Source organism: Acipenser ruthenus, chromosome 1 (assembly GCF_902713425.1).
Source record: "Acipenser ruthenus chromosome 1, fAciRut3.2 maternal haplotype, whole genome shotgun sequence".
Taxonomy (NCBI): Eukaryota; Metazoa; Chordata; class Actinopteri; order Acipenseriformes; family Acipenseridae; genus Acipenser; species Acipenser ruthenus.
In genome coordinates this window covers 67,542,108-67,569,558 of record NC_081189.1, presented here as the reverse complement: position 1 = coordinate 67,569,558, position 27,451 = coordinate 67,542,108, and the positions used below count along the sequence as shown (strand labels likewise).

General features: G+C 39.2%; 1 protein-coding gene across 3 annotated transcripts; it reads right to left on the bottom strand.

The window, feature by feature from the left end:
• Nucleotides 1–341: 341 nt before the first annotated feature.
• On the bottom strand, nucleotides 342–20,768 carry LOC117421052 (ras GTPase-activating protein-binding protein 2-like). Of its 3 annotated transcripts, none has more exons than XM_034034928.3 (12): nucleotides 20,649–20,768; nucleotides 18,668–18,784; nucleotides 17,690–17,771; nucleotides 15,114–15,287; nucleotides 14,107–14,197; nucleotides 12,125–12,227; nucleotides 10,441–10,627; nucleotides 8,820–8,921; nucleotides 8,133–8,235; nucleotides 7,758–7,886; nucleotides 1,596–1,723; nucleotides 342–681 (listed from the first exon to the last, which is right to left on the bottom strand). In XM_034034928.3, the coding sequence occupies exons 2-12, from the start codon at nucleotides 18,760–18,762 to the stop codon at nucleotides 406–408; spliced, it is 1,470 nt and encodes a 489-aa protein (XP_033890819.2). In that variant the 5' UTR covers nucleotides 18,763–18,784; nucleotides 20,649–20,768; the 3' UTR covers nucleotides 342–405. The 3 variants fall into 3 exon arrangements, with proteins under 3 accessions (XP_033890819.2, XP_033890822.2, XP_058884013.1); XM_034034931.3 differs by having other exon boundaries at nucleotides 1,605–1,723; XM_059028030.1 differs by lacking the exon at nucleotides 20,649–20,768 and adding an exon at nucleotides 20,518–20,637.
• Nucleotides 20,769–27,451: the final 6,683 nt, after the last annotated feature.

The window sequence follows — 27,451 nt, the reverse complement described above, 5'->3', positions numbered from 1 at the left end:
CAAGCCCCTCCCTTTAACTTGAGGCAATTTTGTTTTTTAATTTCTTCTCCAAATGATGATGGGCTGTACTATTGAAGTGATGTCTTTCAGTCCCTTTCACGTTGCAGATTTTTTTTTTTTTGTAACTATAAATTATGTTTTTTAACCCTGTTGAGAACACAGGCAAGGATGTTCAGCTCGTAAAGTTCGTAAACGAATGCAGTTTTTCACATCAAAGAAATAGCCGACAGGCTGTGTCACATTCCAAAGCCAAACAAAAAGAAAAAAAAAGTATATTTATTTATTATATATATATATATATATATATATATATATATATATATATATATATATATAGTGTGTAGATTTCGTTGACGAGAACGCAAAGATGAACATGGTACTACTTCCAAACTGCAGGCTGCGCTCTCAACGGCGCGGTGCTGTAAAGCGGCTCTCTCCCTGGCCAGCTCCTCTTCCTGAGCCAAGCCCTGGTTTCTGAACCAAGCCTCCCCTGGGTGGAGGTCCTCTTCCATCCCGATCCCGCATCATGCTGCCTCCCACGATGCCGCGGGGTCCCCCAGGGCCTCTGTCATTGCGCCGCATGTCTCTGCGGTCATCTCCACCTCGTGTCTCCCTCTCCCTGAACGCACGTGTTTTCTTTTCTTCCACATTCAGCCGTACCTCTCCACGGAACATTATGGGCTAAAGAAAGTGAAAGGAATTATATTTATTAATTCCATTTCTATTTTTTAAAGTTAAACAATTTCTTTCTGCAGTTTCATTGGTGTCCAAATACACAGAAACACTGTCAATGGTTCCTACTAAGCAATAGACCCCAGAGGGCTTTACCTCATGCTGTTAACATAACGAGAAGAGCCTTACCAGATTTTAAAGCCCTCTAGGGTGTTATTGTCATCACAAAACTGCTGCATTGTGAGTTATGTGATTTTGTCAATTGTATGTGTGGTCTGGTAGCCTTCAGGCTTCATTCTCAGTTGAAATGTTCAATTCTGAGGCTTGTACAATATTAAAATTGAGTTCCTCTTTTTTCTATATCACTTTCGAGATGCGTGTGTGCTGTATCTTTAAAAATTGCAGCGGTGGATGGGTCGATGTCACAGAGTACTTCCAAGAGCCTAAATAACAACTAATAATAAATGATAAATAAATACACTTCAGGCACCCTGTACAAAGGTGAACATGTTTTGTGATCTGTCCTTTTTTTTTTTTTAACCTTTATTTGCTATACTTAATTTAAACAGATAGATTGAACGTACAGGACAGCGAGGAAGCATTGCCTGCATTGAGACAACATTAAGAGGACATGTACTACAACAGATTTTCTTTCATCAAGCAAAAAAAAAAAGGTAAAATTGCATAAACGATTATAATATGTATGCATTTTCCAGCAGATTGATTTGGAACAGTGATTAAACAGTTTGAAAGATAACATTTGGCAAAGATTAGGGACATCATATGGACCAATCAGGCTAAAAGGAAATCTAATCCCATTTTCTAGTTGTGCATTATTTAAGTCATCAACATATTACCAGTGAATGAGGGAGAAAAAAAAAAAAAAAAAAAAAAAAAAAAAAACACACACATTAAATACTTGCCCCCCCTACCTTTGCACCCAAGATTCTCTGTACAGGATCAGAGTCATCAAAAACCACAAACCCAAAGTTGGGTAGTTTGCCTCCAACTCCCTTGGTGTTGATGCGCAGTTCAACCACATTGCCAAACGCTAAAATGGAGAAAATATATAGTATTTAATTCCTACAAGCTAGTATTCTTTAAAAATTATTTGAACTTAGATATATATTATTTATCGATCAACCGATCAAGGTATAAACCACTTTGGACCGTGCGGTCTGAATTGGTTTATACCGCTTATAACACGGCTACCTGTCATTTCACAGAATTCAAATAACCAAAACATTTTAAATTACGACAAAAGCAGAAACTTAGATTGTGTATACATCTGCAGTGTAATACAGTCCCACATTTAAATTTAATTTATTGTTCACTTTTTTAAAATAAATTGCACGTTTATTGTGAATTTATGCATCTAAAGTGGCATCTAAACCTAGAGGACTGAGCACAAGCTAATGATGTCGATGATCCGAGAAGAGTTTCAAATAACACCGAGGAAGGCAGGACAGCAACTGCGATGGATGCTGAAGCCAGGTCTTGATGAGTTTATGTCCTGGTTATATGCGAGGCACACATATTCAAGTCCGTTTTCATTCTTTCAGATCTCAAAAGATGTTTTTGTTAGTTGTCCAAACAACCCCGTCCACGTCGTGCCAGATTAAGTTTAAGATCGAACCAGACTTTACACACCAATCAAACCGCAGTGTCAGGGTACAGTGACTTGGTTTCCCCCAGACACTTCGAATCCAGGCCGGTAATTCACGGGGGTAGTGGTGGTGGTGGTGGTGTTTGGCCTTGTCTTCCTTTTCTATAAGTTTTCATGACTGACATGAGTACATTATTGCTGGTTTTAAACACTTCTACTTAAAATATCTATTTAGTCCCGCTCTCAGCATTATAAAACTGGAGACTGAATAATGGTCGCCAGTTGAACTTCTTGCACTGGCATAAAATACCCTTTAATATTGTTGAGAATTTTTTGGACTTATTTCCTTAAAATGAATATCCATATTTTTTTTCTTTAAGCCCCGCTTAATCTTAGTTTTCTTCTGTTTCATTTAGCTGTTCCTCATCTACGGTTACATGTGTACCCTTGACAGTTGCTGGTGCACATTTATTTATTTATTTTTTTCAGGTGGACTGCGGTCTTCACTCAGCAAGTTGGTGCTGTACCAGTTATCCGTTTTCATCGCCAAATACATTAAAGGAAATAGGTGGAATGTGACTCATTTTTGGCAGTGGTTTTGTAACTAATAAATAAAATGGCAGTTTGTCATGGAATTTAGAAAATAGTGGTGTGTGTAGTGATTTATTCAGTGTGAAGCGGCTCATTAGTATGCAAGCCATGGTATACACTATATACACACGCACGGTCATGTGATGCTGTTTAATTAGAGGTTGTTATTTTTTCAAGCTTTTTTATTTATTATATATATCTCTCTCACATATACAGTGCCTTGCAAAAGTATTCAGACCCCTGACCAATTATCTCATATTACTGAATTACAAATGGTACATTGAAATTTTGTTGTGTTTGATATTTTATTTTAAAACAGTGAAACTCAAAATCAATTATTGTAAGGTGACATTGGTTTTATGTTGGGAAATATTTAAGAAAAATAAAACTGAAATATCTTGCTTGCATAAGTATTCAACCCCCACACATTAATATTTGGTAGAGCCACCTTTCGCTGCAATAACAGCTTTAAGTCTTTTGGGGTAAGTATGTACCAGCTTTGCACACAGTGTCGGAGTGATTTTGGCCCATTCTTCTTGGCAGATTTGCTTCAGGTTGTTCAGGTTGGTTGGACAACGCTTGTGGACTGCAATTTTCAAATAGTGCCACAGATCCTCAATGGGATTGAGATCAGGACTTTGACTGGGCCACTGTAGGACATTCACCTTTTTGTTCTTGAGCCACTCCAATGTTGCTTTGGCCTTGTGCTTGGGATCATTGTCCTGCTGAAAGGTGAATTTCCTCCCAAGCTTCAGTTTTTTAGCGGACTGAAGCAGGTTCTCTTGCAGTATTTCCCTGTATTTTGCTCCATCCATTCTTCCTTCAATTTTAACAAGATGCCCAGTCCCTGCTGATGAGAAGCATCCCCACAGCATGATGCTGCCACCACCATACTTCACTGTAGGGATGGTGTGTCTTGAGGCATGGGCAGTGTTAGGTTTGCGCCACACATAGCGCTTTGAGTTTTGACCAAAAAGCTCTATCTATCTTGGTCTCATCTGACCACAAAACCTTTTCCCACATTGCAGCTGGGTCACTCTCATGCTTTCTGGCAAACTTCAGACGTGCTTTCAGATGGTACTTCTTGAGTAACGGCTTCTTTCTTGCCACCCTCCCATACAGGCCAGTGTTATGCAGAGCTCTTGATATGGTTGACTGGTGCACCATTACTCCACTCCCAGCCACTGAACTCTGTAGCTCCTTCAAAGTGATTGTTGGCCTCTCTGTGGCTTCTCTCACAAGTCTCCTTCTTGTTAGAGCGCTGAGTTTTGAGGGACAGCCTTTTCTTGGCAGTGCCTGGGTGGTGTGATGTAGCTTCCACTTCTTGATTATTGATCCAACTGTGCTCACTGGGATATCCAAACACTTGGATATTATTTTGTACCCTTTCCCTAATCTATGCATTTGTATTACTTTATCTCTAACTTCTGTAAAATGCTCTTTGGTCTTCATTTTCCTTCAGATTCACAGCCTGACCAATGATCCTTCAACAGTGGGGTTTTTATCCAGAAAATGTGACGGCAACTTTAATGGTTCACAGGTGGAGGCCAATGGAAAGGTAACTGTGTCCTCGTTACGGCAATTTCTTTCATCAGTGTAAACTGGGAGCTTCCACAGCATAGGGGTTGAATACTTATGCAAGCAAGATATTTCAGTTTTTTACTTTTCTTAAATATTTCCCAACATAAAACCAATGTCACCTTACAATAATTGATTTTGAGTTTCAGTGTTTTAAAATAAAATATCAAAACAGAACAAAATTTCAATGTACCATTTGAAATTCAGTAATATGAGAGAATTGGTCAGGGGTCTGAATATTTTTGCAAGGCACTGTGTGTGTATGTATATATATTATATATTATACACACACAGTGGTCGAAATGGGCCGGTATACAACGGTATACCATACCGGCACTTCTCAAAAAATACCAAACGCACGTTGACAAATTATATAATAATAATAAAAATAAAAAATAAAAATTTGTTGTAAAACAAATGAGAAAGGTTCTAGTAGTTATGGTGTGGCACTTCCTATTGCAGTGCTATGTTTCCATGGCAACGCCACCCCATCCATAACCCGCCCTTTCTTCCTGCGCATACACGTACATGCATTGAAAAAAAACGGTACAGATTGAGATTGCAAGTGTCAGTAAAAGAAATAAAGTAATGGATCGATTTCTGATTAAACGTCCAAAATTAATGATAGATACATGGAAGGTTCCTGCTTCTGTGGAGGACGAAGATTGTGTAAAAACAGGGACAGAATTAAAAACAAATGAACTTGGTCAATGTGAACCATCTTCGAGGGAGGGAACAACAAGCGATGACATTGCGACACTCATTCATGTAAGAGATTCTTGCTGTGGCTATTTTCCTAGTTACTGGAAGAAGGAACAGTGGTTGGAGAAAATCAAAGCACATGAGTGGTTAGTAGTGGGAAAAGGTGACATTGGCTGCCGAGCATGCAAATCTGCGGGTACATTGGGCCCTTTAAAAGCACAAGGCCTAAAACTGTCTAGAGAGTGGACAGAGTGCAGAGTGTCTTGCTTCGGTGACACAGACGAAAAGAAACGTCAGTTTATAAGGAAAACGATATTTGACCACAAAACCAGCATAGCGCACAAAAGAAGCTTAGAGATATGTGAAGCAGCTGAATAGGAACAAATTGAAAAAGCAACTGCCCGTCAAGAGTCTGCATATCAGGAAAATACATGCCGTGTATTTCGCACAGTATACACACTAGCGAAACTAAACAGACCATTTACTGATTTGCCAGTGCTTCTAAATTTACAATCAGAAAACGGGTTAGATGTTGGACAAGTACTGCAGTCTGATCATTCTTGCGCCGACATCACATCGCAAAATCTATGAGAAGAAAGTTAGTTTAATCAATTATCAGCGAGGATCTGAAAATTGGTTTCATGATTGACGAATCAACTACAGTAAGCAAAAAAGCATCCTTAGGTCATTTGCATGAAAGTTGTTTTTCCAAAATCCGACGAGGCTAGTAGCATGTTTTTTGTCTTTGTCCAATTGGCTGATACTACTACCAGTACAATCCTAGATACATTTCTACAAGCTTTGTATGACAATGGATTTACTCGAGAGTTTCTTTCAAGGAATTTTGTTTCTTTTGCAACGGATGGAGCCTCTAATATGTTGGGACGAAAATGGGGTGTAGCCACCTTATTGCAAGAAATGTTTCCTGATATCATAGTGTGGCACTGCAGTAACCACGGCTCGAATTAGCAGTTGCAGATGTCGTGGAAGTAGTAAGTGCAGCAGATGAGATGACATCATTCTTTGACAAACTGTACAGTTTGTACTCATCTTCACCAAAAAACCAAGCAGAACTTCAAGAATGTGCCAGAGCACTGAGTATACGATTAAATGCTGTTGGACGCATACTAGGAACACGCTGGGTATCCGCTAGCGCTAGATCAGTATGTGCTGTATGGCAAAATTATGCAGCTTTAGTACAGCATTTTGAAAATGCGTCGAAAGACACTAGCCGTGATTCCAAACAACGGGCGACATACAAGGGGCTCAAAGACAGTCTCAATGACACGTCATTTGTCTTGAACATGGGTTTACTTTTTGATGCATTAGTGGAATTAGAGGAGCTTTCTTTGGAGCTACAGAAGTGATCTATTACACTGATGCGTGCTCACAATTTAATTGAAGAAAAGTGTCTGATTTTTGAATCAACATCCTGGAGAACACTTTTCAATTTCTCAGCAAGCAGTTCGGAGTGGAGAGTTCAAAGGAGTAGCTTTGCACAAAGGGAGAATGACAGCCATTGACCACACTCGATTTTTCAACGGTCTTTCAATCAAAATGGAACAGTGAATGCTCACAACTCGCTCCTCACATCGCGCATTGGGTCAGTCCAAACAAGATGAAGATAAAACAAAGTATCAAGACCTCTTAAAACACATGTAAGTGTTTGATAAATCTAAGTGGCCATGCGATCCAGATATTTGTTTCGGAGACGAGTCAATCAAGCACCTTTGTGCTTTCTTTAGGATTTCTCAAGCCCAGGGAGCAGTAAGTGGATTTCAAGAATATGTCCGTGACATGTCAGATGAGGAAGACAAAGTACCTGAGAGACTCAAACAGTTACTGGATGTGTTAAAGACGCTAATAATATCCACTGCAGAATGTGAGCGGTCGTTCAGCGCAATGAACGACATTCTAACCAATGTCAGAAACTCGTTGTCACTGGAAAATACATCCAAGCTGATTTTTTAAAAAACTGTTAGTCCCCCACTTGAACGTTTCAAACCGGAAAGCTATGTTCGATCTTGGTTGGGAAAGGGCCGGCGTCATGCAGGCTTCACCGCTTGTCGCTCAAAGCAGACTGAGAAACAAATCAACTGTCACGGCAGGCAAGAAATCTGTCTGGGACCTGCTGGGATGATTTAAGGCAAGCGCAATTTAACATATTTTTTTACACTTAAACCAAGTTAAAATATAAAATGAAAAACGTTATTCTTTCTCAGAGGTGAAACGGTTAACATGGGCTGCAGGACTACAGCAACAGGGTTTCATACCGGGACTTTTAAATTTCCATTTCGACCACGGTATATGTATAATTTTATATATATATATATATATATATATATATATATATATATTCTGAATACAGCAAAAACTGTACTCTTGTGTACTGCACCGCTAATTGAGACGTTGCTCCTCACTGCTTGAGTGAGGTAGTGTCTTCAGATGATCTTCAGGAGCGGCTTAAGTGAATTTTCTGCATCGTGATGGGGTCATTCGCAAGACCACCCCATCCTGAACAAAGACTTTGGGGTTCTACATTTTTATTAATCCTAACCCGATGGTATTACCAAATAAAAAAATAAAAAAAAGAAATGAAACAACTTACTCATGAAAAAGTCTTTGAGCTCATTCTCATCAATATCATGAGGCAGATTGCCAACAAAGAGCTGGTGGCTATCCGGATAGCGCACGGTTCTACGATTATCCATGTCGCTCGACTCAGACTCTCCTCGTCCTACAAATTAAAAGTGTAAGAGAGTCAAGAGAATCACTAGTTTAATTATGACCTTACTAGAGAGCTTGTTATGCCAAAGGGTCCTAATAACAACTTAAAACAAGAGAAAAAACAAACAAACCAAAACATATTTAGTGTTTCCACTGTCCAATAAAGCCTGAAAACTACGAGTTACACAGCCAGACCAAAATAAATAAATAAAATGACCTGGTGGGTTTGAGATCTCGTTATGTGGAGGTAACTTACCAGGCCTGGGTCCTCTGGGAACAAATCCTGGTCTCTCCCTGGTGCGCTGATCACGGACTCTGGGGGGTGGAGCCTGTACCTCCAATTTGTTCTCCATTCTGGTCTGAAATAGCATAGTGGAAGAATGTTAACACAAAGAGCACAGGAAAATCTGATAATGCAGACCTGAACCAAGTATTTCTTACAGCTTTTCAACTAAACATATAAATATAAAAATAAGGTTACATTTAAAAAGTTTGAGAATGTGAAAAAAAACAAAACACAAAAAAAGGAAAAAGAAAAAAACACACGATAGCAAACTAGGCTATCTTTGGCATCCTTAGCAGTAGGCATATGCACCTTAACCAGTAGATGGTGCAGTAGTCAGTTAAGACTAAAAGGGGAGGCTAATTGATGACAGATTATGGCCATTTAGAAAATCAACTACCTTAAGACAGTAGACCTCTTTTTTTTTGTTTATACAGCATTTTGATTAATAAATCATCACTACTGTGCCCTTAACTAAGAAACACTATAAAGAATAAAGTGAGCCATCCAGAGGCAGTCCACAAGTTCCAACTAAAAGGCTGTCCTGGATGAGAATGTATACTGCTAAAGACCAAGATTCTACAAAACAAACTAACAATTACTGTTTACTCAACTATTTGTGGTGATAGAGAAAGGCCAATCCGTTCACAGATTGATTACCTGTGAGGCTGGTGCTTTAACAACATGGGGTGGAATTCCAGAGGAAGGGACAGTACCACTAGGAGGCAAGTTTTTACTGGTCACCGAGGCCCAGGAGAAAGCCTGCAGGAAATGCAACAAACTCTGCTACAGATCAAGACATTTCACTTCCCGCCTCAATATAGATCATGCCGTTCACATATAAAATTTAAAATAGTTCCGATTTTGTTGTTTTATGGGTAGAACTGAAACACCATATCTAATAAAAGCAATACTGTATTAAGTGCAGTAGCACAATTATCCTTAAACATTTTTACTGCAGTAATGAGTAGGCCGTAACCTTTTTGAAAATTAAGGCAAAAGTTGGCACAACACAGGTCTTCCTTAATGCATGCCTCAAATACCAAGGAACAAAGTCCTTTAACCCTTTGCAGTCCATTTATTAAGTGCGCGTCAGGTCCAATTTATGTTCACACGCATAGTTAATTTTAGACGCGCTGTTTAAAAGTATTTTTTTTTCCCCCACAGTCAAACAGGTTTAAAAGGCCCTACATATCAACAAAGCACTCACTAGGCATCTCCAGCCCTGCCCCACCCTTTCGATCGTACATACCGATCGATCATCTCCTGATCACTCGTTTTATCACCAAACTCCTCAATAATGCAATCCAAGTCATTATTTTATTACTATAACATCTCAAAAAAGCTCTGCAAATGTCTGCGATAGTCTCTGTGCGCTGATGCAGTATCAGACAGCTTGTTTCCTTATGACCACCCATATGGGATGCCAGGGGCAGGTATTCATGAGATACGCGCTTTTTTTTTTTTTTTTTAATCTGCTTGTCTCAGCTCCTGTCGCTCCCACTCTACCATTGAATGGTTCTTTCCAGAGAAAAAACGGCTTTTTTCCGGAGAAAAAACGACTAGAAACCCGTTTTTTGCGTTTTTTTGATGATGTCGGACAGGGTCCGACAATGGACCGGATAGGAATAATTGCAATGTCGGACCAGGTCCGACAATGGACCGCAAAGAGTTAAAACAGAATTTTATAATATATATACACACACACACACACATACACACACAGACACACACTTTCTTCTACAGTAGATCACTCAATACATGGCTGTTAATCCAAATAGCACACATACACTGTATGCATAATCTTGTACTGCATTCGAGACATACCGTATTCCTTCGAATTTAAGACGCCCTCAAATTTAAGACAGTCCAAATTTACCACCCTTGTTTTGAGAAAAGAATAAACTAAATAAATATGCATTTACAAAGACACAACCTCAATTATGCTGTTGTATCGTACAAAACTGACACAAAACAGTGTTGTTGTAGATTAACCACAGAGCTTGTTTATTGTGCTGCGCACTGTATAATACTTAAGATAGCGTCTCTGTCGTACACACACCACCACTCACTTACGACATCACACATCCTGGCAACAGCAAGCATGACACAACACTCCACGGCATCAGGCAACATGTAAATGGATCAAGAGAATGTCCATCTTTTATACACATCTAACTGCATTTAAAATAGTTTCACATAGAGTTGCCATGTACAGCACCATTACAAAATGAATGCCTATATGCCCCTGTATAATGATTTACAAAAGCAGATGGCAGACCTTTGGTGGTTCCTGGGTGTTGGATGCTGGCTCGACGGGAACTGGGGAGAGAGCCTGCTCCTCCAGCTCGTCAAGGACCTTCTCTTCGATCTCTGGCTTCAGCTCCTCGCTCTTCTGCTCTGGTTCTGGCTCAGGCTCAGGCTCAGGCTCTGGCTCTGGCTCCTCCAGGGGCTCTTCCAAACCATTGCTGCATTTTCAAACAGATTATTATCATTCATTTTGTGAGAAAGTAGCTTTAAAACACAGCACATGCTACAGCCAGTGGCAGAGGAATATCCATTGCACCCAGTGCAACTACAGGGGTCAACACACTCAAAAGGGTCCCGGAAGACCCCTTACTGTATGGGGGGGGGGGGGGGGGGGGGGGGGGGAATTATAATATATTCAGTTTCTCACTGTCTTCATGGAAAGTTCTCGGGTACTGCCGAGTAGTGTTTTGCAGTTATATTCAGGGTGCAGCCCAATTCATCCTGTAGTTTAGGTGGAAGCGGTTTTAACCCTTTGCAGTCCATTTAATAAGTGCGCGTCAGGTCCAATTTATTTTCACACGCGCAGTTAATTTTAGATGCGTTGTTTAAAATGTATTTTTTTCCAGTCAAACAGGTTTAAATGGCCCTGCATATCAACAAAGCACTCACTAGGCTTCTCCAGCCCCGCCACACCCTTTCTTTCGCCATCGCTTTCATCTATGTAAGAAATAAATAATAATAAAAATAATAGTCGTACATACCGATCAATCATCTCCGGATCACTCGTTTTATCACCAAACTCCTCAATATTGCGATCAAAGTCATTATTTTATTACTATAACATCTGAAAAAAGCTCTGCAAATGTCCATGATAGTCTCTGTGCGCTGACGCACTCAGCCAGCTTGTTTACTATGACCGCTCCGTTATCTGATACCAGGGCCATATATGACTATTCATGTGATACGCCTTCCCCCCCCCCCCCCCCCCCCCCCCGACTTGTTTCGGCTCCTGTCGCTCCCACTCGGCAATTGAATGGTTTTCCCGGCTTTTTCCGGAGAAAAAACGACTAGAAACCCGTTTTTTGCGTTGCTATAATGATGTCGGACCCAGTCCGACAAAGGACCTGAGAGGAATAATTGCAATGTCGGACCCAGTCCGACAATGGACCGCAAAGGGTTAATGGATTCTGCTGGGTACCAAAATAAAACTAAAGCAAATGAACATGCCTGTATTTGTTTTTAAAAAATAATTTAATTATGAGAATTTCTGCAGAATTTTTCACCCTTATGAAAAATCCTGGAAGAACGGGCGATTAAACTTGTTAGCTTGTGATTAAAAGTAAGTGTAGTGTTGGATTTAAAGATGCATGGAAAATGCAATTCAAGTAGGCGAGTAGAAAACATTCACATTACGAGAAGTCGTATACAGTTTCAGACTTGCTAACATTCTCAGAATTAAATATTGAAGACTTTGCAGGTTTTAGGTTTATAAAAACATGTCTCGCATCAAAGTCTGGGGGGACCCACAATAACATCCTGCACTGGCACCCATCTTTTTCTTCTGCCACTGGCTACAGCTATGTGCTACTTCCCCAGCTAAATTGTTTCTTGCTTGAAAGAGTACTTTCTTCATTGACCAAGGAGTACATGGCCTCTTAAGCTAGGTTAGATGGAGCTGGAAGCAATCCAAGGATGGATTACTTCAAGGTACTCACGTTACAGGATGTGGCTCGTAGTAAGTGCTACTGGGACTCTCTTGTGCAGGTTCAGGGGAGGGCTGCCTTTCTTCCTGTTCCTCCTCCACTTCCTCTTCAGATTCTTAAAGAAATTAAAAAATGTAAACACTACTTCATGCTTAAAACAGAATCTAGATTGGGAGTTTATGAACAAGAAAACACCTCTGAACAAATAATTTGTTAAAGTGTATCTTGCAGGTCAAAACACACCAATACATTTCTGTATAGATTTCATCAATAGAAATAAAATTGTTTTTATAAGGTTAAATATCAATAAAACAAAGATATGATGGATTTTGTGTGGTGTACAGCCACACCGACTCAAATCATGGAATAAAACCGGAAGCTACATACGAAAAGGTAAACACGCATGGCGACTGCTGCTGAAAACAGACGAAGTCGAAGATCCAATTTTAGGGAACAGGAGGCTGTGTGGTCCAGTGGTTAAAAAAAATGGCTTGTAACCAGGAGGTCCCTGGTTCAAATCCCACCTCAGCCACTGACTCATTGTGTGACCCTGAGCAAGTCACTTAACCTCTGTGCTCCGTCTTTCGGGTGAGAAGTAATTGTAAGTGACTCTGCAGCTGGTGCATAGTTCACACACCCTAGTCTCTGTAAGTTGCCTTGGAAAAAGGAGTCTGCTAAATAAACAAATAATAATAAAAATAAACAGGGGCCACAACCCTAGATTATTGAACTGCCAAAATCTGTGGCGGATCAGCAACACTGCATGGTGTAATGTGTTTGATTACCAATAATATACATTCAGCATCTATACTCTAATTAGTTTATATTAGTTTAGCGATTGTCTGTTATGTCCTATAATACCCATTTTTGTCATTTTGTCTGTGATCACAGGCCACAGACTGTCACAGAACAACAGACCACTGACAGTGACACAAATCTTTTCAAAGACGATAAATTACAAACAATACAATGTACAGTAGACATGAGGATTGATAAGATGGCATTATATAAAGCAGAAAAGACAACTTCATCGCCATTACGTAAGTAGTACATTTTCTGATGTAGTAAAGTTCGGATAGTTGTCTAATCCAGAAAAACAGGTTTATATTCCAATATGGTAATGCCATAACTATTTACATGTTTTGTATCCCGATGATGCACACACAAGAATTAAAGTCTTTATATAATTTTATAAAGCGAGTACCGATATTAAGACCGTAGGTTTGTCAAAAATAGTAATGCAACTGAAATACTGTAACTTACTTGTTAGGTAAGCAAGGACATTAAGAAATGGACAACCCAGTCCACAAAACTATTTCCTCCGAGTGGGCGTTCAATAGCAGTCGTTTTGTCCCCACCTGTGTTTTTTGGTGACAAATTTTTCAGCAGCACGATAATTGCTGGATGAAATCAGCTTTTCTGATAACCACGATCTTAACTGCATCATAACTTAGAAATCCCTTTGATACTGGACCCCTTTTCAATTCACACTGTTCCACACGATTTAATAAACACTGCTGCATCCATTTCAGTGCTAAAAAAAACCTGCAAGATACTTTAAGCAATATAAAATATCAATAAAAAAAACTCTGCATCTTTCATATAGAGTTTAAAACAAAACAGTGAAAAGGTACATGGTTTTACTGGGAACGGAACTTGAGTCATAGAAAACAGCTGTGCACCAACTGTAAAGACACAAAGAGTGTGATCTTTCACCGATGAAGGCTAAAATATATAAATGCTCAACTTAAATTTTACTGGACAAGTTAAATCATAGCAAACCAGCGGTGTACCAAATATAATGACAATAATTCAGTACCAGTCTCTAAAAAGAAGCATCTGACCTTGATATGGCAGACAAGTCAAGGTCAAAAGATTAGATAGTTTTACAGCTGGTTTCTCAGACTAGCATTCAGTCTTTGATGATCTTGCCTAATGTAACAGCTACTCGAAGATAAAAACTAAATCAGGGCCTGTGAAACCAGCCGTCTTACCTTCATCAAGCTCAGCTTCAGAATCTCCAAAAACTTCATCTTCATAACGGAAGATATCATTGTGGACATAGAATTTGTTTGCCACCGAGCCCTACAAGTAAAGAAAAGTGTTAGGCATTTTTTGTGCACCCCAAAATAAAATTTCAGGGTTCTCTATGGGAATTTTCTGTAGCTGGGCAGTAGGACTGTTTTTTCATACGACCACCATCAGAAATGTTTTGGTTTGTATGGGGAAAAAAATATTCTTTTTATTATTTTACAAAGCACCAGCCCAGTAATCTTATCTTAAAATTGTGAACTACTAATAAATGACACACATACTACAGTATAGAACCGTTACTAAAATTAAAAGGATAGTTTTGATATTAAATCTGAGAAAATTTATCGGATTCAAAATAACCACCACATACCCACACCCGATGATTTTATTTTAAGTTTCAAACATGACTCTCTCATTTCAAATTGTGCTTGCTCGTGTAAACTCCCCTCCAGGGCTGAAAGGCGTTTGTGCTGTGGTTACTAGGAAATCTTGGGATTTATAGTTTCTCAAGTTGTGGGATGTCCTGCTGCTATGGGACGGTGAATGTAATGCATAATCAATGCATAATCATTTAAATGAACGCTGCTCTCTATACCAGCTACATGAATGCCTGTGTTTTTCGTTTTTTTTGTCTTGACACTAATTTAATGTTCCTGAATTTTTTTCCACCAAATGAATCCTTTTCAGTTGCCATTTAAGGTACTAACCAGTGCACTGCTTAACACAAACCCCACCTGCGGCGCTAACTAATTAGTAGCAGAAATAAACCTCCTGTAAACGATTGGCATATACCACATAACTGTCACTCAATGTGATTTCTGTGATTTTTTTTTTTTTTTTGCACAAGCCTGCTTTACAGTAGCAAATTGCAAATAGCCAATGGCCTACTCTGCTGAAAATACCTTTGCTGCTACAATGGCCACAATTTGGGATGCCCATTTATATCCATGAACCAGAAGGGACTTACTTCAGGAGCGAGTACAAAGGTCTGCATAAACTTCCTCATTGGCTGGCCATTGTTGGAAAGCTCACCCATCACCTGCACCACAACCCCATCAGTCAAGGTGGCATGAGCATCCACATGGCGGATCTTGGTATGGCATTCGCTGAACTGCAAGGACATTACTTTCTTGTGGATTTCCTACAAAATAAAAGGAAGTTGAACGTTAAATATATATGTATGAGATATAGATTACATAATATATCTAGCTATCTATATACACACACACACACATTAGCTCAAAGAGCCAGGTGCCCAACATTGATATGTTGTACATATCTCACTCAAGGGAGCATGTGTTTGAATCAGAACATTGGAGGTATTTATAGGTTTTTGACAGCTACTTATTATTGTTTATATTCCAATCCAAGGATCAGTCTTACATAATGTAATGGTGTTCTATATATTGACATCATTTTTACTTGGATCTTTTAAATTTAGTCGTTGTCAATTATTTTTTTTATTATTTTCTCCCAATTTGGAATGGCCAATTATTTTATTACGGTCGGCTCACCGCTACCACCCCTGCGCTGACTCGGGAGGGCGAAGATGAACACACGCTGTCCTCCGAAGCGTTTGCCTATAAGCCGACCGCTTTTTTTCACACTGCAGACTCACCATGCAGCCACCCAAGAGCTACAGCGTCGGAGGACAACGCAGCTCTCGGGCAGCTTACAGGAAAGCCCGCAGGCGCCCGGACAGACTACAGGGGTCGCTGGTGCGCGGTGAGCCGAGGACACCCTGACCGACCTAACCCTCCCTCCCCCCGGGCGACGCTCGGCCAATTGTGCGCCGCCCCTTGGAAGCTCCCGTCCTCGATCGGCAAAGGAATAGCCTGGATTCGAACTCGCGACTTGCAGGCTATAGAGTGCATCCTGCACTCACATGGAGCGCCTTTCCTGGATGCGCCACTCGGGAGCCCCCGAAATCTGTATTAATTCTAATTAACATTAGTTTATAAACTTATATTTATATTATCATGCAATGCTGGCTTTGAGGATCAGCCTTGATTTGGCCTCCCCAGTGCATCAACACACACAACTTCTGAATGAATTTTGTTAATTAAATGTTATATAATTTATTGGAGTTAATTAGTTAATTCTTTTCTGTTGAGTCCCGCTGGCATAATTGTGTTCAGTCTATCCATGTACTTTTTTATTCTTCTAGATGTCGCACTGTTTAATTTTAGCTGTTCTAATACTACAAACTTAACATCATTTATGTCATGTCCTTGACTGGTGAAGTGCTGTACTATTGGTTCATTCATTTTATTTTCTTATTTCTAATTAATGAAAGGTGGTTCTGAATGATTTTATATAAAGTTGTTCCAGTCTCTCCAACACACTTTATTTCATCAAGTTCTTCACAGGCTATTCCATAAACATTTCTATTTTTACAGTAGGTTTTAGTTTTCAGTGGATGTGTTGATCTTATGTTTAATTATTTTTACTTTTGTCCATGTATTTACACATTTCACATGTACTAGTGCAAGTATTTGTAGAACCTATTCTGTCAATTATTTTATATTTACTGTGATCTAAAATATTACCTAAACTAGCTTCTCTTTTGAATGCTACAACTGGGGCCTTAAATACATTTCAATTTTTTTCTGAATTGTTTCCAAACTATCTTGGAAATATTAGGCAAAAGTTTAGAGCAAGTCATTATTAATAGGATGCTTTTGACCTTTTATCTATCTTTATAATCTAGTAGATCTCTTTAGTTTATCCACTTCTCTTAACTGTCTCAAATTCTTTCTTTGTATCCTTTTTTTTCCTAAGATTTGTTTTTAATACATCTTTGTTTGACATAATCACTTTCTTTTGAGTATATTCTTCATATTCTTATTCCTAGACCCTTTGGGATTGCCCTGTGTGTAGAGGACGTGCAAATACTGATGCATGTCAGTAGGTCAGTCTCAATTCAAGTTTTACTATGGTATCTAAAGTCTATTTATTTTCTTGTCCATCGAAGGTCCACCTTAATAATTGCTGTGTATTTCATTTGCCATTGTATGAAACTGGAAGAGAGATTATTCTCCATGTGTCCAAACCCCCAAAACATAAGCTACAATCCAAATGTACGATCATTTGGTTTGTAATTCTTATCAACAAATGTAAAATAACTTCTCTAAAACTACGTTGATCACGTCCAGCACTTATGCTGTTGGTATTGATTTATCTAATCTATCATCTAGTGCAGGGGTGTCAAACTCAGCCCCTAGAGGGCTGCAGTGTCTTCTGGCTTTTGTTCCACCCGAGCTCTCAATTACTTAATTGGTCTAATGATTTGATTAACTGGACACATTTAACACTTCTCTTCAGGCCTCAAAATGTTTCATAGGTAGTGTACCTTGAATCAAGTGCATTTTTAAAACTGTAAAAGACCTTAAAAATAATAAATGTCAAATTCAACAAATAATTAGATCAAGCATCCTAATTTCAGTAAACCTATATCTTATCTAGTTAAGCCATGGACATTATACTGCCACTGCAGATATTCAATCTTGTGTGAGAACAAGTATGTAAAGTTCTGATACTTACAGCTTGACCATACACAGCCTCCACTGGTTTTCCACTTGCGTCTAATCCTCCATGAACATAAGAGGAGTTTCTGCCATAAAACCTGAGGGACAACCACATGTAGAAGTTATAAGGGAACATCAGAGGTTCGTTACTTATAAAATAGGCAAATACATGGACAAAAAACCAATCTGAACTGCCCAGACAACTTGGAATGTTTGTTATCCAAATCAGAATGCTGGATTCCCTTGCTCCACAACATACAAGCTTAGCCAGCCAAAATATAATCTCATGCAGATTTATGTCTAGTACCCACTGAGGTTTTAATAATGCCTTACATTTATCAGGTTTCCAGTACTGAAAAAAAGCTTATAGTGGCTTTCTCTAAAGTAAAAAGTGTAAAGAGTTAAAAAAAAAAAATAAAGAAATGGAGCACTGGTTTAAAAGAAAAGCACCTTTCTTTTGCAACATGCAAAAACTTAACGTTATGCAATGGAGAGTGCTCTGTCTCACAGTGATGAACAGCTGTTAGGTCTCCTGAAAGCAGCTTATTTTAAAGCAACACCAGTGTGAATGATGATGCAGTAAAATATATACAGTATATAGTTTTTTATATGTAAAAGTGCCTTTTCTTTTGCCATTCCCCACCCTAAAATTTTGGAATCCCCCCCATTGACTGCAGCATAGGGAGGAAATCCCCCCAGCACACAAAAATGAAATTCAAGCCCTGTGTGTATAGAGGTTCCAAAGAGACAAATTTGAAAATGAATTCACATTATTTTTGCTTCCTGGCTGCATTTGTCCCATAGCAGTGATTTATCCCACACATTGTGATATCTTCCATGTCTGGTGTTAAACTCTCAGGGGCCACAGCGCCCCAATAGTAAACTGATGAAGTGGAGCACACTACTGGAGACCAGTCTACACTTCAAGATCTGAACATATAAACGCCAACCTTGGTTCAGGATTTTATTATTAGAATGGAGGTTTGGTCATTACCTGTGCAAGTAGTCTGGTGCCTTGTTTAACAGGGTGTAATACTGCCTCACAAACTCCCGCCCTACAAGCAGGGAACTTGGCTTCTCCATCACCATTTCTTTGGTAAACAATTAAGTGCTGAAACACATACAAAAAACTTAGCAAACATGCTTTACCAAGAAAACAAATGAACAAGCTACTTATTGCTGGGACAATGATAATTTATGGTGAACTGAATTTAACAGTTCTATAAATTACCAACCAACCCCAACACATTACGGATTTCATAATTGGTAGGAGTTTTTATGGTCTGCCATCAAAACAGACGGTTAATTCTGCAGAATGCTTTCTTGGGTGAAATTTTCAAATACTATTACAGAAAATGATTAGGTTCCCCACACATGGAATAGGGTGCACTTAACATCACTGTGTACAGTAATTAGGTTTCACTTTTAAAATTATGTATCTTACATATTCAAATGTTTGCTGCAAGTGCGCACAATTGCATCAGTTTTTCTAGTTAACCGATTGTAAAATCTCCCAATACGTATCATTTGCGGAGATCAACTCCTCCTACAAAAAAAAGGAACTTGTGTCAACATATTGTGTCAGTATGACAACGCAAACGCCTTTGTCTTTTTGTATACAAATTTCGCTCAAATTAACGCTTGTCTGCTAAATACTGCAATTCAGTCAATCGAAATAAATCGACTACGTTTAAAGCATTTTTGAATAAGCCAAACAATTTTCTGCACGTCTGGGGAGAACAAAAAAAAACAAAACAAAAAAACACGCGTACTGCACAGCACGTACGACTACTTGCAACTGCGCAATGTGAATGCATGCATAGAAGCGAAACAAACTAAATGCAGCGCATATACGTTCTGAACAGTTAATATTTGGTACATTTAAGACATTTTGAAGTTTTTTTTAACCATTGTTAGTTTGGTAATAAAGAAATAACCCACACTACATAACTGCACATAACTCCAAGCAAGGCTTTGTGACAACGGAAGGCCTTTCCACAGTACCAACGCACTCCATTTCGTTTATCAATTACATCATTAACTTGCACATAAAGCACGACCTTTAAGAGACAGCTGTGTATGTAAAGTTTTTTTTTTTTGTTTTTTGTTTTAAAGATAAGATGCAACAACGGGGTACTTTACTTAATGCGAGGCCCAAAGACAAATACGACAAGTACGCAATGGGATTTTCTTCCCCCCGAAAAACATGACAATAACCACGTATTTCAAATAAACTAGTCCGGGTTTATTTAACCAGTTTCTAATTTACTACACGCTTTTCAATAAAAAAAAGAACCGGATTTTTATAACGCACACACACACACATATATAATTTAGATAAACTCAAACCATAGTGAAACTAACAAGGTGCTGAGGGCGACGAGTTCCTGTGGCGTCGTTACTTTTTAATGCATTTATTTTTATTAACAAGATAAACGTCGTAACTATAATTTTTAAAACTGGAATTGAACCAGATTACACCGTATAATAACAAATATAACAGAAATTGTTCGATTTTCTTTTTATCACAACACCAGTCAATGTCAGAGGCCTTTTCAAACCCAGCACCACCAAAAAAAATCCAGTAGGAAACGTGCTTTTAAACAACACAACATAGCCGTGACAATTAACAAAGTTCCACATTTTCTGTAATCTTTTAACTTGAAAACTTCATAAAACAATAATGTCAACATGCTAAACAATACAATGCAATGCTTATCGAAACCACGCGCAGGCCTACCGTATACCTTGCAGCCAAATAAATACAAAACAGTATCTGACAGCAACAACAAATGATCAGAACTGAAAACAATGCATGCAACTCACACCGTTTAACATACCGACCTTGATTCAAACACAGTTCTAAAGGGAGACATCAATGTATTTATAAATTACAATGGTTTAATTATTTTACGTTTATGATAATCTTCACAAAGACGTAACTTCTGGGGTTTTTTTTTTTTTTTTTTTCCTACCTTGCACTGTGACTCTATGATCGCTGCTTTATCAGAAATTAGAATTTAAAGCGATAGTCTATTTTATTGTTTCACCCCTGCTCTCCGGGGCAGGGAACCCCCATCACACCACAAAAACCAATCACAACCCGAGATTGGACAATACCTATTGTGACGTCAAGGCTACGCCTTTCCCGCCCGCCTCCCGCGCCGATTCTCCCGTTTCCACAGCGATTTATGACATCACAAAGAAACGTATCAAAAATATAAATTTAGAATCATTGCACGTATTCTTGGAAGTTGTTTTCCTGAGATCCTCTCACTACCAATTCAAATCACACTGCACGGCCGCAACAGGGCAAAGGTGTACTCTAATTTATAAAATTATCCAATATATTTATTATGTGGCGAAGGTGGACTTATGTACACATTGCAGATAATTCTAACCAAAATGTCTGGACTTTGCAAAGTATAATTATATTTAAATATATATATTAATAATGTTAACACAACTACTGCTACTAATTTTTTTTTGTGTGTGGTTGTGCTGGATGACAGGATGACTATAATGGCCAATATGCCACCAGCTAATAGTTTTTATTAATTGCACTTTGCAGTATTCTGTTTCATAAGTCCCAGAGCAGCGGGGTCAGACATCTAACACAAGTGTGTGTCACCCATCAATTTGTTCAATACTGCAATGGCTTACCAGTGTGTGGATTCACACGGCAGATCTGTCAATGTGATTCCACAGTGAAACTAGAATTAAATGAGATTTGTATGGGTTTTATTATAGCATATATGATGTCGTAATAGACGTCATCATATATGCTATAGCCCGATCACATGATAAGGGTGATGAATTTAGGTTATTGTTATTTCATAACAATAACCTAACCCTAAACCTAAAGCTTGTGGGGTATTGGCCGTGGATCACCAATTAATTTTCACAGGGTAATCATCACACCCTGTTTATGGTCACATGGTAGGGGTGTTGAGGGTGAATGAAGCACGACATAAATTACGAGTTGCGCACGCAGCACTACCCTGTATGAGCTCCCTGCTAGAGCTACGCTGTGCAAGCCTTCGTTCTGCAGCTGTACTCTGTTTGCCTGTTCACATATGGTGTCAGAACCGGGACAATAGCACCTCCAAAACTCAGGCCTGGGAAAGTACCTTGAACATGTGCCCTGTCTGCGGGGAGTGGGGCCACTTCGTCGTCAACTGCCCCCTCCTCCAGGAAGAAGAGAAGGAGCACCAGTTCCTGGCGCAAGAGGGAGAAGCTCCGCTGTCTTCAGTGACTGAGGGACAGTTGCACCAGTCTCCAGTGACTGAGGGAGAGTCACACTAGTCTCCTACTGGAGACTACCTGCTGCTCCCGCCTCCAACACAAGAGGGAGACTATCTGCAGCACCCACCTCCAACACAAGAGGGAGACCACTTGATGCTCTCACCTGCACCACCTAGGGCTGCCGAGCCTGCTCCGCCTAGGGCTGTCGAGTCTGCAATGACCAGGGATGCCTGCTCGCCGTCGCCTGGGGAGGCCAGTTCGCCGTTGCAGTTGCCCGGAAGGGCCAGTTCACTGCCTCCTGTGGATGCCTGAACATCACCGCCCAGGGATGCCTGCTCATCATCACCCGGGGCTTTGTTGTATCCAGCAGCAGCGTTTGCGCTGCTGGAAATTCTGGGGCCGGAGCCCAAGAAAAGGGAACCACCGGCTACAAAGAAGGGGGAGAGGTGAGGAGACCACCTCCACCCATAGCAGTTTCACTGTCGGAGTGTCCCGCGCTGAGAGCAGCATGGCCACTGCCACCGCCATCACCCGGGGAAGCCTGTTCGTCACTGCCTGGGGGTTGTTTGCTGCTGACACCTGGGGATTTCCTGGTGCCGCTGGTGGAGTATGCCACTCCGCTGTCTGCCTTTCTGCTGCCGGCACTGCCACTGGCAGCATGTCCATTGCCCCACCTGCCTTTGCTGAAAGAGCCAGCCTTGGGCTGTAGGCAAGACTGGGGATTTTAAGGGGGGAGGTGGTGTGCTACGCTCAAGGGGGGAGAAGTGTGACAGGGTACCCCCCCCGCCCCTGTGTGTATTATGTATCATTTTGTATTTGTGTTATTATTATTTAAAACGTACTGTTTAATTTTTATAAAAGACGATGTTTTGTTATTGTTGTTTTTGCAGCATGGATGGGGTTAAAATTCCCCATCCATGCTAAACTCGTGCAGAATGTGACTGTCTCCAGATTGATTAATGTATTACTAATTTGGAGACGGTTACATGTATATAAACCCGCAGCTTTGGCTGATCGGGGTCGGTTGTCCAGAGGATGAAAGAGACAAGTAAGAACAGATACTGAAAGGAAACAATTGCAACTCATGCTGACTTTAAACCAGTATGATACTTGTTTGATTTAGTGTTCACTTTGTTTTGTGTTTTGTCTGTTTGGTTTGGCCAACAAGCCATGTTGTTTTGTAAAGTGTTTTGTTTTTGTTTAAATATTTCATTTAATAAAGAAACTAGAGCATTTGCGTCTTGCCCTGTATTACTTGCCTATTGTGTATTCCATTAATTTCTGGCCTGACGTCACCACCAGCCAGTCTGTTCACACAGCTATATTGTACTTTTTCTTCAGGTAACTAAAATAAAATAGTACTCAATAAATTACATTTCTCTTTAGCTAGCCTAAATAAAATAGCACACTGCAAGTTCCCTTTGTTAGTCTGAAACTTGAAAGCTTACGGTATACCAAAACAAAAATTAAAAACTAAGTTAATATTTTAAATGACTCCCTTTGGCTAACTTCCAATTACATGTTAGCAAATATTTTCAAACTGTCAGATTGCATGGATGTAGCTCACCTGGTTAAAGCATAGTCGTGTGGTGTGCAGGGTGAGTCATACAGCACATTTTCATGTCCAGGCTGTGCGAAGTAGTTGGTCTTCACTGGGGATTCTGAAGGAAGCGTTGCATTGGCTCTGCCGCTCCCGTGGGTTAGGGATGAAAAACCAACAGGGACTGCTTCCCTTCACTGCGTTACAGCAAACCCTGCTGGTCAGGCGCCCAGTGAGCTCAAAGTGGACACCTGCAGAGGTGGCCTTTGTCCACCAGGCCGGTATCTCGCTGACATTTGTTCTTGAGCTCCTGGGTGTAAAAGAGGAAGCTGGCAATAGTTTAAAACCCCTAATATCTATATCTAATATATATATATATATATATATATATATATATATATATATATATATATATATATATATATATATCAGTGATTGGAAATCCTTCCCTGTGGTTGGTTAAAACCTCATCATAGGAGAAAAAATAGATTTAACTATTGCCCTCACATCCTTACAACACTGGGCAATAGTCTCCATCTGCATTGTGATTGGTTCACATCACTGTCAGTCCGGCCCCTTCACCTCCACTCCAAACAACAAGATAAAATGGCTGAATGAAAAAACTACTGAACGGTGATTCTGTGATTTAACAGAAAATGAATTACAAAACGTGCTACAAAAGAAAGAAAAAACTTGCGGTATGAACTTCAAAAACATTTTCTGTTACTTATGTTATTTAGTTATTTACTTACACTGTATCAGCTATATTTAAACAAGATACTGTAAAGCCATAAATATTTGCGACCAAAATATTTGGCGAATCACACCCATAAAACCTATTTTGCTCCAGAAATGTTGGTGACCTGTTGCACTGGTAGTAGTATATTACTTCATTATATGTACAGGACTAAGATATTCGTGCCAAAAATGTTTACGTTATTTTTCATACACGAAAAATGCATAATAAAAGGCTTGCACATATTTTTGGCTTTACAGTACAGTATATAAAGTCATATTTACTATCCAACCTTGCCTCTCATTATTTTGAGTAAGTCATATATCAAATATGTACTGGAGACATAGCTCATAGTGGAAACTAAAATGCCCCTCTGGAAGACTATTGCTACCTCCAGGAAGCCTGTCGCTTCAGGCACTATAGCCCCGTCGGTGACAATAGTCTACCCTCGGGTCAATAATCTTCCACTATAGCCCTCCTCTCCAGTCCATATTTACTATATACAGTGCCTTGCAAAAGTATTCAGACCCCTGACCAATTCTCTCATATTACTGAATTACAAATGGTACATTGAAATTTCGTTCTGTTTGATATTTTATTTTAAAACACTGAAACTCAAAATCAGTTATTGTAAGGTGACATTGGTTTTATGTTGGGAAATATTTTTAAGAAAAATAAAAAACTGAAATATCTTGCTTGCATAAGTATTCAACCCCTGTGCTGTGGAAGCTCCCAGTTTACACCGATGAAAGAAATTGCCGTAACGAGGACACAATTACCTTTCCATTGGCCTCCACCTGTGAACCATTAAAGTTGCCGTCACATTTTCTGAATAAAAACCCCACTATTGAAGGATCATTGGTCAGGCTGTGAATCTGAAGGAAAATGAAGACCAAAGAGCATTCTACAGAAGTTAGAGATAAAGTAATACAAATGCATAGATTAGGGAAAGGGTACAAAATAATATCCAAGTGTTTGGATATCCCAGTGAGCACAGTTGGATCAATAATCAGGAAGTGGAAGCTGCATCACACCACCCAGGCACTGCCAAGAAAAGGCCGTCCCTCAAAACTCAGCGCTCAAACAAGAAGGAGACTTGTGAGAGAAGCCACAGAGAGGCCAACAATCACTTTGAAGGAGCTACAGAGTTCAGTGGCTGGGAGTGGAGTAATGGTGCACCAGTCAACCATATCAAGAGCTCTGCATAACACTGGCCTGTATGGGAGGGTGGCAAGAAAGAAGCCGTTACTCAAAAAGTACCATCTGAAAGCACGTCTGGAGTTTGCCAGAAAGCATGAGAGTGACCCAGCTGCAATGTGGGAAAAGGTTTTGTGGTCAGATGAGACCAAGATAGGTAGAGCTTTTTGGTCAAAACTCAAAGCGCTATGTGTGGTGCAAACCTAACACTGCCCATGCCTCAAGACACACCATCCCTACAGTGAAGTATGGTGGTGGCAGCATCATGCTGTGGGGATGCTTCTCATCAGCAGGGACTGGGCATCTTGTTAAAATTGAAGGAAGAATGGATGGAGCAAAATACAGGGAAATACTGCAAGAGAACCTGCTTCAGTCCGTTAAAAAACTGAAGCTTGGGAGGAAATTCACCTTTCAGCAGGACAATGATCCCAAGCACAAGGCCAAAGCAACATTGGAGTGGCTCAAGAACAAAAAGGTGAATGTCCTACAGTGGCCCAGTCAAAGTCCTGATCTCAATCCCATTGAGAATCTGTGGCACTATTTGAAAATTGCAGTCCACAAGCGTCGCCCAACCAACCTGAACAACCTGGAGCAAATCTGCCAAGAAGAATGGGCCAAAATCACTCCGACACTGTGTGCAAAGCTGGTACATACTTACCCCAAAAGACTTAAAGCTGTTATTGCAGCGAAAGGTGGCTCTACCAAATATTAATGTGTGGGGGTTGAATACTTATGCAAGCAAGATATTTCAGTTTTTTATTTTTCTTAAAAATGTTTCCCAACATAAAACCAATGTCACCTTACAATAATTGATTTTGAGTTTCACTGTTTTAAAATAAAATATCAAACAGAACGAAATTTCAATGTACCATTTGTAATTCAGTAATATGAGAGAATTCGTCAGGGGTCTGAATACTTTTGCAAGGCACTGTATATATATATATATATATATATATATATATATATATATATATATATATATATATATACATATTTATTTTAGCTCAAAGAGCCAGCTGCCCAACGTTTTGATATGTTGTACATATCTTTCTCAAGGGAGCCTGTGTTTGAATCCAAACATTGGAGGTATTTATAGGTTTTTGACGGCATGACAACTACTTGTTATTGTTTACATTCAAATTCATGATTTATTCTTACATGATGTAATGGTGTTCTATATATTGTGACATTATTTTTACTTCTATCTTTGAATCTGTATTAATTCTAATTAACACTACTTTATATAAACTTATATTTTTATTATATCATGCAATGCTGGCTCTGAGGATCAGTCTAGATTTGGCCTCCCCAGCGCATCAGCATGCACAACTTTTGAATGAATTTTGTTTATTTATTTAAATGTTATATATTTATTGAAGTTAATTAGTTCATTCTTTTCTGTTGAGTCCCGCTGGCATAATCGTGTTCAGTCTATTTATCCATTTACTTTCTTTTATTCTTCTATATGTCGCATTGTCTAATTTGAACTGTTCTAATACTACAAACTTTACATAATTTATGTCATGTCCTTGACTGGTGAAGTGCTGTACTACTGGTTCATTCTTTTTTTTTTATTTCTAATTAATGAAAGGTGGTTCTGAATTATTTTATATAAAGTAGTTCCAGTCTCTCCAACATATTTGATTTCATCACATTTTTCACAGGCTATTCCATAAACAACATTGCTATTTTTACAGTAGGTGTTAGTTTTTAGTGGATATGTGGTGTTCTTATGTTTAATTATATTTTTACTTTTGTCTATGTATTTACACACTTTACATTTACTGGTGCACATGTTCGTAGAACCAATTTTGTCAATTATTCTTTTATGTTTACTGTGAACTAAAATATCACTTAAATTAGCTTCTCTTTTGAATGCTACAACTGGGGCCTTAAGAAATACTTTTTTTAATTTTTCTGAATTATGTAGAATCCGCAAGTGTTTCCAAACTATCTTAGAAATATTGGGCAAAAGTTTAGAGTAAGTCATTATTAATGGGACTCTTTTGACCTTTTTATCTCTATTTCTATAATCTAGTAGATCATCTCTTTTTAGTTTA

Coding starts and splice junctions, on each gene's coding strand:
- LOC117421052 (XM_034034928.3), bottom strand. CDS start 18,762: ATGGTGATGGAGAAGCCAAGTTCCCTGCTTGTAGGGCGGGAGTTTGTG. Junction 12,228..14,106: donor TGAAGCTGAGCTTGATGAAG/GTAAGACGGCTG, acceptor AATTTCTTTAAG/AATCTGAAGAGGAAGTGGAG. Junction 8,236..8,819: donor TTAAAGCACCAGCCTCACAG/GTAATCAATCTG, acceptor ATGCTATTTCAG/ACCAGAATGGAGAACAAATT.